Raw genomic sequence first — 19,613 nt, 5'->3', positions numbered from 1 at the left:
GGAATCACGACTTGCATGTCGATGAGTATGACAACCGGCAGGAGCCATAGGAGTTGTCTTTATTTTTGTATGACCTGCGTGTCATTGAGAAACGCCATGTAAATTACTTTACTTTATTGCTAAACGCATTAGCCTTAGTAGTAGAAGTAATAGTTGGCGAGCAACTTCATGGAGACACGATGATGGAGATCATGATGATGGAGATCATGGTGTCAAGCCGGTGACAAGATGATCATGGAGCCCCAAGATGGAGATCAAAGGAGCTATGTGATATTGGCCATATCATGTCACGTTTATTATTTGATTGCATGTGATGTTTATCATGTTTTGCATCTTGTTTACTTAGAACGACGGTAGTAAATAAGATGATCCCTCATAATAATTTCAAGAAGTGTTCCCCCTAACTGTGCACCGTTGCGACAGTTCGTTGTTTCAATGCACCACGTGATGATCGGGTGTTTGATCCAAACGTTCACATACAATGGGTGTAAGACAGATTTACACATGCAAACACTTAGGTGACTTGACGAGCCTAGCATGTACAGACATGGCCTCAGAACACAGAAGACCGAAAGGTCGAGCATGAGTCGTATAGAAGATACGATCAACATGAAGATGTTCACCAACGTTGACTAGTCCGTCTCACGTGATGATCGGACACGGCCTAGTTGACTCGGATCATGTTATACTTAGATGACTAGAAGAGGGATGTCTATCTAAGTGGGAGTTCATTGAATAATTTGATTAGATGAACTTAATTATCATGAACTTAGTCTAAAATATTTACAATATGTCTTGTAGATCAAATGGCCAACGTAGTCCTCAACTTCAACGCGTTCCTAGAGAAAACCAAGCTGAAAGACGATGGCAGCAACTATACGGACTGGGTCCGGAACCTGAGGATCATCCTCATAGCTGCCAAGAAAGATTATGTCCTACAAGCACCTCTAGGTGACCCGCCTGTCCCACAGAACCAAGACGTTATGAACGCTTGGCAGACACGTGCTGATGACTACTCCCTCGTTTAGTGCGGCATGCTTTATAGTTTAGAGCCGGGGCTCCAAAAGCGTTTTGAGAGACATGGAGCATATGAGATGTTCGAAGAGCTGAAAATGGTTTTTCAAGCTCATGCCCGGGTCGAGAGATATGAAGTCTCCGACAAATTCTTTAGCTGTAAGATGGAGGAAAATAGTTCTGTCAGTGAGCACATACTCACTATGTCTGGGTTACATAACCGCTTGACTTAGCTGGGAGTTAATCTCCCGGATGATGCGGTCATTGACAGAATCCTCCAGTCGCTTCCACCAAGCTACAAGAGCTTTGTGATGAACTTCAATATGCAGGGGATGGAAAAGACCATTCCTGAGGTATTTGCAATGCTGAAATCAGCAGAGGTAGAAGTCAAGAAGGAACATCAAGTGTTGATGGTCAATAAAACCACTAAGTTCAAGAAGGGCAAGGGTAAAAAGAACTTCAAGAAGGACGGCAAGGGAGTTGCCGCGCCCGGCAAGCAAGCTGCTGGGAAGAAGCCAAAGAATGGACCCAAGCCCGAGACTGAGTGCTTTTATTGCAAGGGAAGTGGTCACTGGAAGTGGAACTGCCCCAAATACTTAGCAGACAAGAAGGCCGGCAAAACAAAAGGTATATATGATATACATGTAATTGATGTGTACCTTACTAGTACCCTTAGTAGCTCCTGGGTATTTGATACCGGTGCAGTTGCTCACATTTGTAACTCAAAGCAGGGGCTGCGGAATAAGCGGAGACTGGCAAAGGACTAGGTGACGATGCGCGTCGGGAATGGTTCCAAGGTCAATGTGATCGCCGTCGGCACGCTACCTCTATATTTGCCTTCGGGATTAGTTTTAAACCTTAATAATTGTTATTTAGTGCCAGCTTTGAGCATGAACATTGTATCGGGATCTCGTTTAATTCGAGATGGCTACTCATTTAAATCCGAGAATAATGGTTGTTCTATTTATATGAGAGATATGTTTTATGGTCATGCTCCTATGGTGAATGGTTTATTCTTAATGAATCTCGAGCGTAACGCTACACATATTCATAGTGTGAGTACCAAAAGATGTAAGGTTGATAATGATAGTCCCACATATTTGTGGCACTGCCGCCTTGGTCACATAGGTGTCAAACGCATGAAGAAGCTCCATGCTGATGGACTTTTAGAGTCTCTTGATTATGAATCATTTGACACGTGCGAACCATGCCTCATGGGTAAAATGACCAAGACTCCGTTCTCAGGAACAATGGAGCGAGCAACCAACTTATTGGAAATCATACATACTGATGTGTGCGGTCCAATGAGCGTTGAGGCTCGCGGTGGCTATCGTTATGTTCTCACCTCACTGATGACTTGAGTAGATATGGGTATATCTACTTAATGAAACACAAGTCTGAAACCTTTGAAAAGTTCAAGGAATTTCAGAGTGAGGTTGAGAATCAACGTGACAGGAAGATCAAGTTTCTACGATCAGATCGTGGAGGAGAATACTTGAGTCACGAATTTGGCACACACTTAAGAAAATGTGGAATAGTTTCACAACTCACGCCGCCTGGAACACCTCAGCGTAATGGTGTGTCCGAACGTCGTAATCGCACTTTATTAGATATGGTGCGATCTATGATGTCTCTTACCGATTTACCGCTATCTTTTTGGGGCTATGCTTTAGAGACTGCCGCATTCACTTTAAATAGGGCTCCGTCGAAATCCGTTGAGACGACATCGTATGAATTATGGTCTGGGAAGAAACCTAAGCTATCGTTTCTAAAAGTTTGGGGATGCGATGCTTATGTCAAGAAACTTCAACCTGAAAAGCTCGAACCCAAGTCGGAAAAATGCGTCTTCATAGGATACCCTAAAGAAACTGTTGGGTATACCTTCTACCTCAGATCCGAAGGCAAGATCTTTGTTGCCAAGAATGGATTCTTTCTAGAGAAAGAGTTTCTCTCGAAAGAAGTAAGTGGGAGGAAAATAGAACTTGATGAAGTATTACCTCTTGAACCGGAAAATGGCGCAACTCAAGAAAATGTTCCTGAGGTGCCTGCACCGACTAGAGAGGAAGTTAATGATAATGATCAAGATACTTCTGATCAAGCTCCTGCTGAAATTCGAAGGTCCACAAGGACACGTTCCGCACCAGAGTGGTACGGCAACCCTGTCTTGGAAATCATGTTGTTAGACAACGGTGAACCTTCGAACTATGAAGAAGCGATGGCGGGCCCGGATTCCGACAAATGGCTAGAAGCCATGAAATCTGAGATAGGATCCATGTATGAAAACGAAGTATGGACTTTGACTGACTTGCCCGTTGAACGGCGAGCCATAGAAAATAAATGGATCTTTAAGAAGAAGATAGACGCGGATGGTAATGTGACCATCTATAAAGCTCGGCTTGTCGCTAAGGGTTATCGACAAGTTCAAGGGGTTGACTACGATGAGACTTTCTCACCGGTAGCGAAGCTAAAGTCCGTCCGAATCATGTTAGCAATTGCCGCATTTTACGATTATGAGATATGGCAAATGGACGTCAAAACAGCATTCCTTAATGGTTTCCTTAAGGAAGAATTGTATATGATGCAGCTGGAAGGTTTTGTCGATCCTAAGAATGCTGACAAAGTGTGCAAGCTCCAACGCTCGATTTATGGGTTGGTGCAAGCATCTCGGAGTTGGAACATTCGCTTTGATGAGATGATCAAAGCGTTTGGGTTTACGCAGACTTATGGAGAAGCCTGCGTTTACAAGAAAGTGAGTGGGAGCTCTGTAGCATTTCCCATATTATATGTAGATGACATACTTTTGATGGGAAATGATATAGAACTCTTGGACAGCATCAAGGCCTACTTGAATAAGAGTTTTTCAATGAAGGACCTTGGAGAAGCTGCTTATGTATTAGGCATCAAGATCTATAGAGATAGATCAAGACGCCTCATAGGTCTTTCACAAAGCACATACCTTGATAAGATATTGAAGAAGTTCAATATGGATCAGTCTAAGAAGGGGTTCTTGCCTGTGTTACAAGGTATGAAATTGAGCTCAGCTCAATGTCCGACCACGGCAGAAGATATAGAAGAGATGAGTGTCATCCCCTATGCCTCAGCCATAGGTTCTATTATGTATGCCATGCTGTGTACCAGACCTGATGTAAACCTTGCCGTAAGTTTGGTAGGAAGGTACCAAAGTAATCCCGGCAAGGAACACTGGACAGCGGTCAAGAATATCCTGAAGTACCTGAAAAGGACTAAGGACATGTTTCTCGTTTATGGAGGTGACGAAGAGCTCGTCGTAAAGGGTTATGTCGACGCTAGCTTCGACACAGATCTGGATGACTCTAAGTCACAAACCGGATACGTGTATATTTTGAATGGTGGGGCAGTAAGCTGGTGCAGTTGCAAGCAGAGCGTCGTGGCGAGATCTACATGTGAAGCGGAGTACATGGCAGCCTCGGAGGCAGCACATGAAGCAATATGGGTGAAGGAGTTCATCACCGACCTAGGAGTCATACCCAATGCGTCGGGGCCAATCAAACTCTTTTGTGACAACACTGGAGCTATTGCACTTGCCAAGGAGCCCAGGTTTCACAAGAAGACAAGGCACATCAAGCGTCGCTTCAACTCCATTCGTGAAAATGTTCAAGATGGAGACATAGAGATTTGTAAAGTACATACGGACCTGAATGTAGCAGATCCGTTGACTAAACCTCTCCCTAGGGCAAAACATGATCAACACCAGAATTCCATGGGTGTTCGATTCATCACAATGTAACTAGATTATTGACTCTAGTGCAAGTGGGAGACTGTTGGAAATATGCCCTAGAGGCAATAATAAAAGCACTATTATTATATTTCCTTGCTCATGATAATTGTCTTTATTCATGCTATAACTGCATTATCCGGAAATCGTAATACACGTGTGAATACATAGACCATAATATGTCCCTAGTAAGCCTCTAGTTGACTAGCTCGTTGATCAACAGATAGTCATGGTTTCCTGGCTATGGACATGGGATGTCATTGATAATGGGATCACATCATTAGGAGAATGATGTGATGGACAAGACCCAATCCTAAGCATAGCACAAGATTGTGTAGTTCGTTTGCTAGAGCTTTTCCAATGTCAAGTATCTTTTCCTTTGACCATGAGATCGTGTAACTCCCGGATACCGTAGGAGTGCTTTGGGTGTACCAAAGTCACAACGTAACTGGGTGACTATAAAGGTGCACTACAGGTATCTCCGAAAGTGTCTGTTGGGTTGACACGGATCGAGACTGGGATTTGTCACTCCGTATGACGGAGAGGTATCACTGGGCCCACTCGGTAATGCATCATCAAAATGAGCTCAAAGTGACCAAGTGTCTGGTCACGGGATCATGCATTATGGTACGAGTAAAGTGACTTGCCGGTAACGAGATTGAACGAGGTATTGGGATACCGACGATCGAATCTCGGGCAAGTAACATATCGATTGACAAAGGGAATTGCATACGGGGTTGCTTGAATCCTCGACATCGTGGTTCATCCGATGAGATCATCGTGGAGCATGTGGGAGCCAACATGGGTATCCAGATCCCGCTGTTGGTTATTGACCGGAGAGTCGTCTCGGTCATGTCTGCCTGTCTCCCGAACCCGTAGGGTCTACACACTTAAGGTTCGGTGACGCTAGGGTTGTGAAGATATGTATATGCAGTAACCCGAATGTTGTTCGGAGTCCCGGATGAGATCCCGGATGTCACGAGGAGTTCAGGAATGGTCCGGAGGTAAAGAATTATATATAGAAAGTGCTATTTCGGCCATCGGGACAAGTTTCGGGGTCACCGGTATTGTACCGGGACCACCGGAAGGGTCCCGGGGGTCCACCTGCCCCGGGGGCCACATGGGCTGTAGGGGGTGCACCTTGGCCTATATGGGCCAAGGGCACCAGCCCCAAAAGGGGCCATGCGCCTTGGGTTTTGGGGAAATCCTAAAGGGGGGCGCCCCCTTGCTTGGGGGCAAACCCCCCACCCCTTGGCCGCCGCCCCCCTAGGAGATTGGATCTCCTAGGGCCGGCTCCCCCCTAGGCACCCCTATATATAGTGGGGGAGATGGAGGACATCACACCTCAGCCTTTTGGCGCCTCCCTCTCCCCTGTTACATCTCTCTCTCGTAGTATAGGCGAAGCCCTGCTACTGTGACGCCCTGCATCCACCACCACGCCGTCGTGCTGTTGGATCTTCATCAACTTCTCCTCCCCCCTTGCTGGATCAAGAAGAAGGAGACGTTACGCTGACCGTATGTGTGTTGAACGCGGAGGTACCGTCCGTTCGGTGTTAGGATCTCCGGTGATTTGGATCACGTCGTGTTCGACTACCTCATCCCCGTTCTTTGAACGCTTCCGCTCGCGATCTATAAAGGTATGTAGATGCATCCGATCACTCGTTGCTAGATGAACTCATAGATGGATCTTGGTGAAGCCGTAGGAAATTTTTTTGTTTTCTGCAACGTTCCTCAGCAACGGCCGCCTACAAAGCCAAGTGGCGACGCGAGCGAGGCTCTGTTCGGCGACACCGACGAGGAGGAGGACATTGTTAGCTCCGTCGAGGCCGGGTCCCGCCACCATGACCATGAACCCGGGACGTCCAAGGGTGCCGCCGGCAGTGAGGAAGAGTAGTGCACGGTAGGTCGCCGCCGCTCGGGTCCTAGGAAGGCCACCGCTCCTCCCCTCTCCTTGACGCTAAGCTTGGTGGACGCCAAACACATTTTCTTAGTGGGGAAACCGCTGGATATGTGTCCCACTTTACCGCATTTATAACACTTTGGGCCTTCATTTTCCTTACCCTTGCGTCTAGTTTGCTTTGGGATGGGTCATTTTGTCTTTGGTGGAGCGGTCTTTTCTTCCACTCTATTAGTGTGATCCTTAGACGAGCTTTCGATATGAGGATATGGAGACTTAGTTGTCTTTCTTGTCCTCACAAACCTCTCGGCCTTTAATGCTAGGGCTTGTGCTTGATCAATGGATCATATTTGTTGCATTATCAATCGAAAGATCTTGAATAGCATCATTGAGACCATTGATAGATGTACCTTGCAACGTGTTAATCTTTAGTTTCGGCAAGGTTGCGCCTCACTTGTAGCCTCAGAAACTCCTCCGTGTAATCTGAAACGGTCATATTTTCTTGGGGGAAATTTTGGAATTAGATAAATAGGTCTTGTCATAATCAACGGGTTAAAATCTCCCTTTCAAAAGACTTTTCATTTGCCGCCAAGTTCTCATACAAGGTTCTTCTCTCAGCTTGTGCTCTTCTTGCACGCGATCCTTTCAGCTTGTGCGCGACCAAAGGAACTCTACGATCTTCCAAAACCTCCATGACCTCAAAGAAAGTCTCCACTTCATATAACCAATCAAGGCACCCTTTAATGTCAACATTCCCATTAAAAGTTGGGATCTCAGCTTTCACCTTGTATGTATCCCTTGCATATGTAGAGTTGGGTACTTTCCGATATGCATAGAGACTAGGTTCTTCAAGGGCATCATCATATTCTTCACCTTCAAAAGCTTCAATATAGATCGGCCTTCTTGAAGTACGTTGAACAACACGTTGTTATGGCGGTCTTGCTCCAAGATTACCTCTCCTTCTTTGTTGAACATCTTATTTTTCTTTAGATGAATCTCCTTCATTGGTAGTAGGGGGACACTCTTTCTTATCATCTTATCATCTCAATCAGTCGGTCAAATCTCCGATTAAGATCTTCATGCAACTCTTTGATTTGTTCTTCTGCAGCATCTATCTCTTCCCCAATTGCTTCATTGCTTGCTGGAGCTTGCTCTCAAAGAGAACAACAAGAACTTGTATGGATCAACGAGGCTTTGATACCACCTGAAAGCAGCACAAGGTTGTGGAGGAGCGACTCCGCCTTGTTGGTACAAAGTGTACAACACTAGAGTTGAAGGGACTACTTCAACGTCTTGTGGTAGATATCGCTCTAGAGGCAAATGTAGGCCGATATGACAGGAGGAGTTCAATCCAAAACTCCTATAGCACAAGATCTACTCCAAGATCTTAGATAAAAACACCAAGTTATATTACAGATAGTGGGGGTACATAGTCTGGATATAAAGTAGAGGTGAGGGCCTCTATTTATAGGGCTCTTGGAAGCCTTCACATACTCCTACTTATAGCTGGAACACTCTAGAAAACATTAATTAAGATTCACCATTCTACTCATAGCTACTCACAACTAGAGGGCTCTAGAAAACAGTAGGTAGGATAGAAAAAAAAATATTTTTTGAGGAAAGGGAGAGCTTCATTTATATCAATATACCTGGGTTACAAATGGAAGCAATTACATGTTTCTAAGCTTGTGGCACATCAACTAACACAAAGAAATCCCCATTCACTCTAGCATGGGCAGCAAGCTCATGCGCGACCACATTGCTCTTCCTATGGACTTTGGAAACAGAACAAACTCCACCCTCCTTAATATCCTTAGAGTTATCATAGCAAGCCCACGAGCTGCCCCTGCTAACATTACAATCATTCACAACGGCCACTACTGCGATGCAATCGGTCTCCATCTGCATTGTTCAAATTCAGTTTACGATCCTGGTTGAGGCCAAAAGATAGGACCTAGACTTCAGCTTCCTCTGCATCCGAGCATCCATGAAAATAGGAAGCCGCTGAGAAGACAATATCACCAAAACAATCCCTGCCAACCGCTCCCAGCCCAGCCAATCCCGTGCCTGCAACGAAAGAAGGGTCCACATTGATCTTTATGTGATTCTTGGGCGGCTTAATCCAGCCAACCACATCAACCTACGGGGGTAGGCTAGAAGACTGCATATTAACTTCATAAAGCTTTTGCTTCCCCTTAACATCATTTGATATTAGATAGAAAAAATATATATTACACTAGAGCGAAAGCATCTAGAAGTAGCCAAACAAATCCAACATACATTTTTCTTTTCTTTTTACTCATCTAGTGTTCTTCATGAACGAACCCCTCCGTCCTAGTAACAGTGAAGCGAAGGAGTATTAGACGAGGCTCAAGCTCGATGCGATCTTGAGATGGGCAAAAAATGGCCCTTGGATGCCGCTTCGACTGCAGTGATCAGGTTAAATTAAACCGCGTCACTGGTCTCCATGCGCGCACTTTACTCGCGTGCTGTCGTGCCTAAGAAAAGTGTCAGGACAGATTGCTCTCTTGCTCCTGAGACCATGTGTAGGTGTGAGCAACTCTTTTTTTTTTGAGGGAATAGGTGTGAGCAACTCTAGTTAATTACTCCACCCATGCAAATGCAATACTTAATTAAACTCTCTTTGGCACTTGTGAAATCGTAGTATGTGCCTGCGATGCCATCTATGCCTCTGAGCATGTGCACTCTGGTTTAGTTATAATGTGCTTGGTTTGCACTGCCTAGAGATGCCTCTGAGCAGATGCATTAGTTTAGTTATATAAGCTTGGCAGTTTGCAATTAGACAGAAGACACCACCTCCGTATTTTGGCACTCCCACCATGCGTACCCATTTAACTCGTTCCTGAATTCTCTGATGGATTATGCGTCCAATTCATCACTTGTACGCTTGCTCGTAACCTCGTATTGTACCGTTGTCAAGCATGGCATCGCTACTCCAGTCAGTCATAGAGACATCCCCCGCAGATTGAGGTCTTGTCAGTGGAAGAGGCTGGAACCTGGTGGCTGTATTTCACGACCAGCTGTACTGTGGGGGCAAGCCCAATGACTGAATGACACGGTTTGCATCCCCAACAGAAAAGAAAGAAAGGAGAATGGCACTGTTTGCATCATCGCCATCTACAGCTCGGCCAAAGCAGCCTATCAAAATACTTCTACTACAGAGTAAACGACAGCGAAGCAGCCTATCAAAATACTTCTACTACAGAGTAAACGACAGCGAAGGTGCGCCTGAGATGAAATGGCGAGTCAAGTTCCAGTTATACTCAAATAAAGATTTACTCAATACAGGTCCTAAGCCGGCACATTAAAATGACACAGCTGACTTCCTCGTATATTCGATCAAACCAGCACGACAAATAGAAGATGAAACTTCAGAACATAGTACAAGCTGAACATGGTTTTTTGGTTTGTGAGTCTGAAATAAAGCTGTAACAAACAAAGGAGTGTAATGATGAATGCAGGAGAGGAAGCAAACATGACATCAGTACATAAGAACTAATGGTTCTTAAGGACAAAATGTAAGGGATGCCAGGTTACATTAACTTGAGCTGGCGTAAAATTAACCTGCCAGGCATACATCATAAGTACAAAACTCTTCCTTACAAAAGAATGAAATGGAGAAGGAAGTTCATCCTGAGAAAAATGCAGGAGGTGCCGCAGAAACTTGGTCGTTCTTGAATCTGACGGAAGTGATAATGTATTCAGGCATAAGTGGGTATAGTTACAATGAGAGCTTCATGTTGATGCAGAAGACAAATCAAAACACCATGGTTAATGCACACTGTTCTTGAGTCTCAAAATATCAATTGGAAAGAATGGAAGCATGCAGCACAATATTCTAAATCTAACACATGTAGAACATGAACACTCAGCATAAGCAACACTGAATAGACAATAGCACATGAATATTGCAAAGAGAGCTCACTTGTGGCATTGTTGCTGCTTCTGATGGTGGTTATGTCTGTCGTGCTATTTCAGATGGATGATCTTCAAATCTTGCCTTTGGATTCACCCAATGCCATACAAGTGGTTTTCTTCACTTGGCAAAAACATATGGGATCAATCATCATATCATGTATACGATAAGATTTATTCCATGCCTTCATCAGCATTGATGTCTGTTGGTTCAATCATGTTTCTATTTATTGTCTCATTGAGTAACTCTATTCCGATCTCAAATAAGCTAATCTCTTGTTTTTCATGATAAACAAAAACATTCAGCTATCCATTTACTATCAACTGACCTTGCTTAATCTTCTAATCTTCTGAAAACATACTTAAATATAATAACTAATCCTATAGCAGATGTCAAGGTAGACCAAAACTAGTAGTAAAAGAAGCTTGATTCTAGACCATCACTTTGACATAATCTACAAGTCAGGAGCTTGTTTTACTATTTCATTGCTACTTTCCATATAGTTGGTGTGTGTGGCTCCTGTTGTGTTCTATCTCTAGTCTACACTGACTTGCCAAAGTCAAAAGATTATGTTGTTGTTCTATGATCTACCTTCACATCATTTATTATAAGTAAGCATGTATCCAGAAGATTACAAAATGAAGAGAGACCAGTTCATATGGAGATGGATATCTGAATTTTTTATGTATCATGTAAACGAGAAATTGGCCCATTTGAGCTAGGAGAGGGTTACTTCAATCTGTTGATAAATAGAAGCATGATCGAACTGGTAGACATCGACTATGAAGACAGCAAAAGCTTATGGTGTACATGACATGATGCTCGATCTAATATATTCGTTGCGGAGAGGAACACTTATTGCATTCTGTAACCCAAAAGAACATGGATGGCAACAGCCAAATAACAAGACATTCTTCCCTTCCTCCACAACAATTGTGATTCCCATCTCATGCCCATGTACCTATGCATGTGAAGTTTTTGCAACGATTAGTTGGCAGTATGTCATCATGATGCGTATACTATTTCTAAATATAGAGAAGACATCAATGAATGAATAATAAGCTAGTTATCAAGGCAAAAAACATTAGCAAATCCCAAGGGAAAAACCATCTTTTACCAACCAATGTAAATCTACAGGGAATCACCAACGATTTGTACTTAAGGCGCAAACACCAAACCAGCAGTAAAAAACAGTGGACGATAACAGCTAATTAACAGCGCCCTCTTCATTTCTTCTGCACTGGCATCTCTTTTAAGTCCGCAAACAGCGGTAACTTTCATCCAAGACTGACCTATTTATATGAAGTTTTTGCACCCTTCAGTTGGCAAACAAATCAAGATGCATCTTTTTTTTCTTGTCGGGATAAATCAAGATGCATCTGATATATGTTTCTTCATAAAGAGAGATGAGTATTGAAGTATGTTTTAGTTATCTGGCAAAAAAGGACTCACTGGAGCAGACCCTACAAAGTAGCCTACACGGCCAAATTAGCACTATAAATCTATCGTGGATAACCAATAATTTGCACCGAAGAACTGAGATGCACACACCGGCCAACCAGCACAGAAATGATTTACTTGAAGAAACTAGAGTACACGAAGAAAGATCTACTAGAACGGATGGACATTTTTTTTGCGGGACAAACCAAGATGCATCTGATATACGACTATGTTTCTTGATAAAGAGAGGTCGGTATTGAAGCATGGCTAGTTATCTGGCAACAAAGGACTCACTAGAGCAGACCCTGCAAAGTACTAGCTTATACGACCAAATTAGCACTGAAGAACTGAAATGCACACACCGGCCGACCAGCACAGAAATGATTTACCTGAAGTAACTAGAGTACATGATGAAAGATCTAGAACGAACGGAACGAAATCTGTGGTGGACGACGAACAATTCGCACTTAAGATGCATACCGTGACCCACACGATTGTAGTCCAAGAAACTAATTTAGTCAGATCTACTATAGAACAGAAGAACAGATTCGTACCTGATATCGCTGTCCTGGGAGATCCGGGGAAGCCTTCCCCTGCACGTGCCTCTTCGGGCCGCTGCATATACTCACCGGTGGTCGGCAGGACCTAGCAGCCCCGGGAGGAGGCCGGGGGCCGGCGGCCGGCGGAGGCCCCTTCCGCGAGATCCACTCGACGGCTTTCCCCTCTCCATATGCGGTAGAAATAATCATCGGGAGCAGAGGACCTATGAACCAACACGACCGGTCATGTGCACGCACAGAACCGCTGTCTTGTGGTCCTCCTTACGGTATGGCCCCATGTGTCATCCAGCTATGGTTGTTATTATCATGAAAACATGAACAAGTAGGACGAGTATGAGGTTACTGGTAAAAACAAGATACTTCATGGCACGCAGAAAACATCACCTGGTTTGTTCCGCTGTATAATGGGCCCCCCAATTTATGTGTCTGAGTTGATTGATCCTACTTCGGCATGCTGGGATAGACAGAGGGTTGAGGAAGTTTTTCTGCCCATGGATGTGAATATTATTCGGGGGATACCACTCTGTACCAGAAACGTTGAGGATTTTTGGAGCTGGAGCTATGAGAGGAACGGGATTTTTTCAGTTAAATCGGCCTACAGAATGCTAGTGGCAACACGTCAGAGGAGAGAAGCATGGTTGGAAGGCTCATCCGGATCATCTACAAGGTCAAAAGAGGAAGGATGTTGGAAGATGCTGTGGAAAACAAAGGTACCAGGGAAAGTCAGGCAATTCTTATGGCGTCTTGCGAAGCAATCTATACCGACAAATGATGTCCGATCGCATAGACATATGGCTGACAGCAGCGCGTGTGGTTTCTGTGGATCACCAGATTCGTGGCGACATTCCCTCATTGAGTGTACAGTGGCACGATGTACATGGGCACTGGGAGATGAGGAGCTAGCGCAGATGCTGGTTGCAACTTCCGAACCTGACGCAAAAAACTGGCTCTTCACTCTCATGGAATCATGCTCACACACCGTCTTTATTAAAATCACGGTAACGCTATGGGCGATCTGGTCAGCGAGGCAAAAAGCGATCCACGAAGGAGTGTTTCAAAGTCCTCAAGCTACTAATGCTTTCATTGCCAGGTTCATTCTTGAGCTTCAGATGGTACAGGAGGGCGAACCAAAACAAGCCAGGGGCACATCTCTTGCTGCTCCTGCCCGACGACCCAAAGCGCCACCACCTGGACATGCAAAGATACACGTCGATGCGGGCATCAGAACTGGGCGCGGAGGAGCTGCAGCAGCAGTATGCAAAGACACTGATGGCACTTACTTGGGTAGTTCTGCCCTTGTTATCGGCGGGGTAGATGATCCAGCCACAATGGAGGCAATTGCGTGTCGGGAGGCGCTGGCACTAGCGGAGGACTTGCATATACAGTACTTCGTCGTCTCATCGGACTCAAGACAAGTTGTTGCTGATATCCAAAACAAAAGTAGAGGGAACTACGGAGCTATTATTAGTGAAGTCAACACTAGAGCTAGCTTCTTTCATTGTAATTTCCAGTTTGAAGGTCGTGCTTCCAATCTTGAAGCACATAGGTTAGCCAAGTTCGCACTTTCATTGGGTTCGGGACACCACGTCTGGTTTGGCCAATCCCACAACCTGAACTGTATCCCACACCATGTGGCTTTTGCGGAATAAAACTTGGTTTTACCCCTAAAAAAAAAAGTGCAAGTAAGGAGAGACTGACAGTCGATGAAGGGTGTACATCGAATCACATTCTTACCTCCAGAAACCATTGCATCAGTTTAGGACCAATAATTCTACAGAGTAAAAGACAGCAAGGGCACACGGTGTGATTCAGTGGCAAATTCAAGTTCCAGTTCACGATTTATTTGATCAAACCAAGTCCAACATGACAAATGGAAGATAAACTTCAGACCATAGTACAAACTGAACTCTGGCTTTACAGTTTACGAGTCTGGAATAAACATCGAGTCTGAAATAAAGTTGTTACAAATAAAGGAGTGTAATGAACAATGCTGGGGAGCATCCAAACCAGACATCTTCAGTACATGAAAATTAATGGTTCATCAGGGCAAAATGTAGGGGGCGCCCTACAAACTTGACTGTTGTTGAACTGACGGAAGCAAGAAGAGACTTCAGGCATGGGTGGTGGACAGAACGAGAGCATCATCTCGTTGCGGAACAAAGACAGATCAAACGGCAAGGCAAACGCAGTGTGCTTGACTGTATTGGTTGGAAAGAGGAACGCACGATCGAGTCCATGTCGGCGAAATTTATTAACTCATGCTACCTGCAGTGCCACATGTGAATGGCTCAGTTAAATGTTACAGAACAAGAGAACAGAGTTCAACCAACTGCCGTAGTGAATTGCTTGCTAATCTGTAGCACATCATATGAGACCTTGTCTTTTCAGAAAATGCGAGACCTTGCGTGGCAAGAAAAAGTAACTAGTGATCCTATTATGTACTTATGCGCCGTAAAGTAACCAAGGCGAAAATGACATTGCAGTTCTGTTGGCACTTCGAAACACACACATAAAAAAACACAGGGTTCATCCAAGTAGAGAAACACATAGTACTTGGTGGGCTGCTCACTAATCTAGACTTGTTGTGAACTTGTAGCATGCAGGAATAACAATTAAGGGGCCCTATGTATCTTTGCAGCAGAAATGAACAGGCCAACGCTGAATAGATTCATATCGTAGTAATGTTTAGGCTTTAGGGGCCTGATCGATCGAGCTAGCTGGCTTATGGAAATGCTGAAATTGAGAATACTTTGGTACTTGTATAATCAAATCGATGGAGTTAGTATAGTACCTGGGTGCAAGATTCGATGAATCGACCTAAGCACTCGGGCTGCCTGAAACTGAAAAACGGAAGAGGAGAGGAATAAAACACTTGGTGTGGAAACTAGGGACAAAACCGTGGAGGAGTATCTAGCGAACCTCAATCGCATGCCTCGCTTCGTCCGCCTGAAACAAACAAAGAGCAATGAATATCATATATCAAGGACAATGTACAAAGAGCAATGATGTGAATACATGCTTGTGCGTCTAGTGTATGTACCTCCACTGCGGCCCTTTGCATGCGTCACCATAGCCCAATCTCAAGGACGGGACGGTTGGGGTGGTCCTCCGCTGCGGCCCTTAGCGCATCCTCCGCTTCAGCCACCTCCTGACGGCTAGCTCCCTCCTCGATAAAGTCAACCCTGACTCGCTGGAGGGAAGGGAGGTGCCGCATGCCCAAATCCAAGTTTTCACGGGAGATCCACTTGGCTGCGAAGGAGAACACAAGGCGTTTAAGCCTTGGCGCTGCTCCTCGTGGAAACATTGATGGCATGGCACAAATACTATAGAAGCGGCACTCCGTCGCACATGGGAATAACGCAGCACCAGAGGAAAGGACCGGCGCTTCCACCTCATGCCCTTTTCTGTACAAAGAATAATTCCATATCTGAAGATAAACAAGAGCAGGCAGAGTCCCAAGAAGCTGGATGACCTCCGATCGCACTTCAAACAACGTTATCTCCAGATAGGAGAGGAGAGGAAGCGATGAAGGATTAATCCATAACGGCAATGTCTTGAACCAACTTTGAGTTGACGGGAAAGCCAATCTACGGAGTTGTGGAGGAGGCACCCAATCTTCGCTCGGCCAATTGATGAGTCCATGAAAGACATATACATCTAGACTCTCCAGTTTGTATATATTACTAATGGATTCCTCCAAAGCTTTACTCAGGCTCTCATCAAAACCATTGCAGTCAAGCCGGAGCACCCTGAGCTTGGTCAGATGGCCCAATTCTTTCACAAAATCAAGGTCTACATCATATAACCCCAAGTTATCTAGCACTTCTAGGGAAGTCAGGTTGCCTATTCCAGATGGCAACTTCATATTACAACCAACATACAGGCACATTAGACGTCTTAGTTGAACAACACTCGATGGCAGTACTTCTATCTTAGAACCTCTTAAGTCCAAGGTAAGCAAAAACTTCAGCTTCCCTATTTCCTTGGGAAGGTCCTTAACATGAGTACCTTTTAGCCCCAAGTACCTCAAATGCAACAGATTCCCCACATACCCAACATCTGAGACATTTTTACAGCCTTCTAAATCCAACACGTGCAGAACTTGGAAACTTGAAATATCCAACACTTTCCCAACAACATCACTTGTGAAAATGGTAACAGATCTGATATGCTCCATCCTAGTGGTTTCCACATCTATCTTGCTATTTTGGATGGACAATCTGCGAACCTTGATCTCTGAGTTAGGCATTTTTCTTCCGATGCCATCCAGTATCGTTCCAAAGTTTTCTTCACTTGCCAATGAGCATATAAGGTCAAGCACCATGTCATGTACACGGCAAGCCTTTACCTTTTTTTCATTATCAATGCCTATGGGTTGGATCATACTTCTATTTACTAGCTCATTGAAGTAGCTGTCACCGAGCTCATATAATCTAATATCTTGATTTTCACTATAAACAAAGCCTTCTGATATCCACCTCCATATCAGTCTATCTCTCCTAATCTCGTGGTCTTCTGGGAAGATGCTTAGATATAATAAGCATGGTTTCAAATAAGAAGGTAGATCATAGTAGCTGAATAATAATATCTTTTTCATCTGCTCCAAACTGCGATCTTTTGTGAGTCCATGACCAATGGAACTAAGCAAAGCATACCATTCATCCTTTGCTTTTATATGACCCTTATTAGCTAGAAGACTTGCTATAGTAATAATAGCTAACGGTACACCGCCACATTTCTTCAAAATTTCTTCGGATACTTTCAATAATTCTTGAGGGCAGCCTTCTTCTTGTGAAAATATTCTTTTACAGAAGAGTGTTCTTGATACATCATTGGAAAGGGGTTCCATTCTGTAAATATCATCCTCAGAAGAGCAACATGCTTCAGAGACACTAGCATTTCGGGTTGTCGTGATTAGTCGGCTTCCGGTGCTCTTCTTGGAGAAAGCACACTTAATTAACTCCCATGCTTTTTCATTCCATATATCATCGATTACGATGAGGTACCTTGATGAATGCATTTAATAATTAGTTAACAAATCAATACAATGAAGATAACAAAATAATATATTATTATATTAGTTTGGATAAATTACTTCTAAGCAAACTCGACCAAATTGCATAATCAGAGACTTGTATTACCCCCCCCCCCCCCCCCCCCCCCCACTCACACACACATAATTGAGATCGTCGACCTAGAATATATATTTTCAATTACCTTAAAAATGTGCACTCACTAATTATTACATCATATGATTTATACAATAACTATAGAAATTTACATCAAAAGTATAAATTAACAATATGCTATCAAGATGCATATGCACTAGTATTAAACGATGTCACTATTTTACTAGATGAAATGGAAATCAGTGTGTATAAGAGGAAAAAAGCATACATACATACCTCTTGTCATTAAGGAATTCAATTATATCGTCTATGAGATACTTTTCGTCCCTCGCTGCATTATGTATGTTTTCGTACTTGACCTTGTCAAGTCCATAGAGAATATCCTTCAAAACCTTTTTCATTTCAGGGTTTTGCGAAACCGAGACAAAAGCACCACAATCAAATTGCACTTTGATCTTGTCGTATGCTGCTTTGGCAAGAGTCGTCTTGCCTAACCCACCAAATCCAACAATAGATATCGTCTTCAACGGATGCTTCGACCAATCATCACCTTCAGTCAACATATTGATCAACTTGTCTCGTGTTTCTTCAATACCGACGAGCTCTGTAACATCTGTGTACAAGGCCATCATGCGAGGGTCAACACTAGTATTAGCACTAGTGTCCCGCATCTCTTGCTCGTACCTCTGACGCAGCTCGGCCAACTGCTTCGCTTGAAGAACCACTTCTTCCAGAGCATCAGAGATCCGATGAAGATCCTTGCCGTTCTTGAATAATCTTTTGACCTTCTTGAGTATCTTCTTGACTCTGTTCTTCGGGTTGGTGGACTCGCCGCCATCCCCCACACGCACCATGAAAGCATCAACGATGTCCTCCATTTGGTAGGACAACTCCTTGACATTTCCTGCCCAGATCTTGACCCCCTCGTCAAGCTGGTCCGCCGGCACTTTTGACACCTTGCTAAGGACAGCATGCATTAATTTCAGCTCTGTTACGAGAGACTCGATACCTTTCCTTACTTGTTTCTCCATGGTGAGCTCGCTATGAAGCAGCTCGCGGAGCTTGGGGAGGAGAGGGCCGATAGCCCCCATAGCGATCTCCATAGCTGGATCTCTCTCTACTTGCGAGATTGCAGTTGTGTGGTGGTGGAAGAAAGATGATGTCTCCGTGCTGCTGCTGCTACTACGATGGCCTCTCCTCGCAGTGTGTTTGCTCGTTGTTGTGGAGAAGACGAGCTGGGTTCAGATTAATGATCGCTGGTCTGTGTAAGGAAGAGCTGGCTTTTTATTTCGCCACCAACCGACCGGGCTTCTAATCACGTCAGGTCAGGCTGCAGTTCACCACAGGCTGGCCGCTGCTGGACTGATGCGTTGGGGATTAAAGAAAGTTGAGCACGCCACCAGTGTCCAGTGTCCAAGCCTTTCACTGTGGTAAAGTCATCATATGTAAAGTAGAGATCCCTGCTCAATGCAACTGTGGCATCATGCGTTGCTGTCGGCAAGACTGCAGCTCGATTAAACGGATCAGAGCGTCCAGCCCGTACTGGACCCAACCTACAAACAAAATAATTACGTACACCTCAAAAGAGCATGCATGTTTTCTGCATGCGGCCAAAGCTGCTAAATGCAATTTCAGAAAATATATTTCAAACTAAACTAATTTCAATTTCAAGAGAGATGATTGATCTCTTTTCTTAGCTCATCTCTCTGTTTGGTTGGAGGGATGTACATGAAATAGGGTAATTTCAGAAAATATATTTCAAAACTAGAAGTAGATACGTACAGCAACGCGTACTATGTACTATGAAGTCCACAACCACAAACAACTGTGATTTCTTCCTAGACTGACCTATGTACTATGAAGTTTTTGCACCGTTTAATTG

The 19,613-nt window shown here is 44.1% G+C and overlaps 1 protein-coding gene and 1 long non-coding RNA gene across 3 annotated transcripts; both read right to left on the bottom strand.

Annotated features, from left to right (window-relative positions):
* Positions 1-10,048: 10,048 nt before the first annotated feature.
* On the bottom strand, positions 10,049-12,879 carry LOC125546002. Its single transcript, XR_007300396.1, has 3 exons — positions 12,597-12,879; positions 10,612-11,563; positions 10,049-10,366 (listed from the first exon to the last, which is right to left on the bottom strand). It is a non-coding gene; the product is annotated as an uncharacterized LOC125546002 (long non-coding RNA).
* A 1,587-nt stretch (positions 12,880-14,466) lies between these two features.
* Positions 14,467-18,984, bottom strand: LOC125546001 (disease resistance protein RGA5-like). 2 transcript variants are annotated; one of them, XM_048710076.1, is made up of 5 exons: positions 18,008-18,984; positions 15,643-17,608; positions 15,522-15,548; positions 15,394-15,442; positions 14,467-14,867 (listed from the first exon to the last, which is right to left on the bottom strand). In XM_048710076.1, the coding sequence occupies exons 1-2, from the start codon at positions 18,832-18,834 to the stop codon at positions 15,667-15,669; spliced, it is 2,769 nt and encodes a 922-aa protein (XP_048566033.1). In that variant the 5' UTR covers positions 18,835-18,984; the 3' UTR covers positions 14,467-14,867; positions 15,394-15,442; positions 15,522-15,548; positions 15,643-15,666. The 2 variants fall into 2 exon arrangements, with proteins under 2 accessions (XP_048566033.1, XP_048566034.1); XM_048710077.1 differs by having other exon boundaries at positions 15,394-15,548.
* Between the last annotated feature and the right edge of the window lie 629 nt (positions 18,985-19,613).

This window comes from Triticum urartu, chromosome 3, assembly GCF_003073215.2.
Source record: "Triticum urartu cultivar G1812 chromosome 3, Tu2.1, whole genome shotgun sequence".
NCBI classification, from domain to species: domain Eukaryota; kingdom Viridiplantae; phylum Streptophyta; class Magnoliopsida; order Poales; family Poaceae; genus Triticum; species Triticum urartu.
Note: the sequence above shows the minus strand (reverse complement) of the source record. Positions and strands in the feature narration are given on the sequence as shown.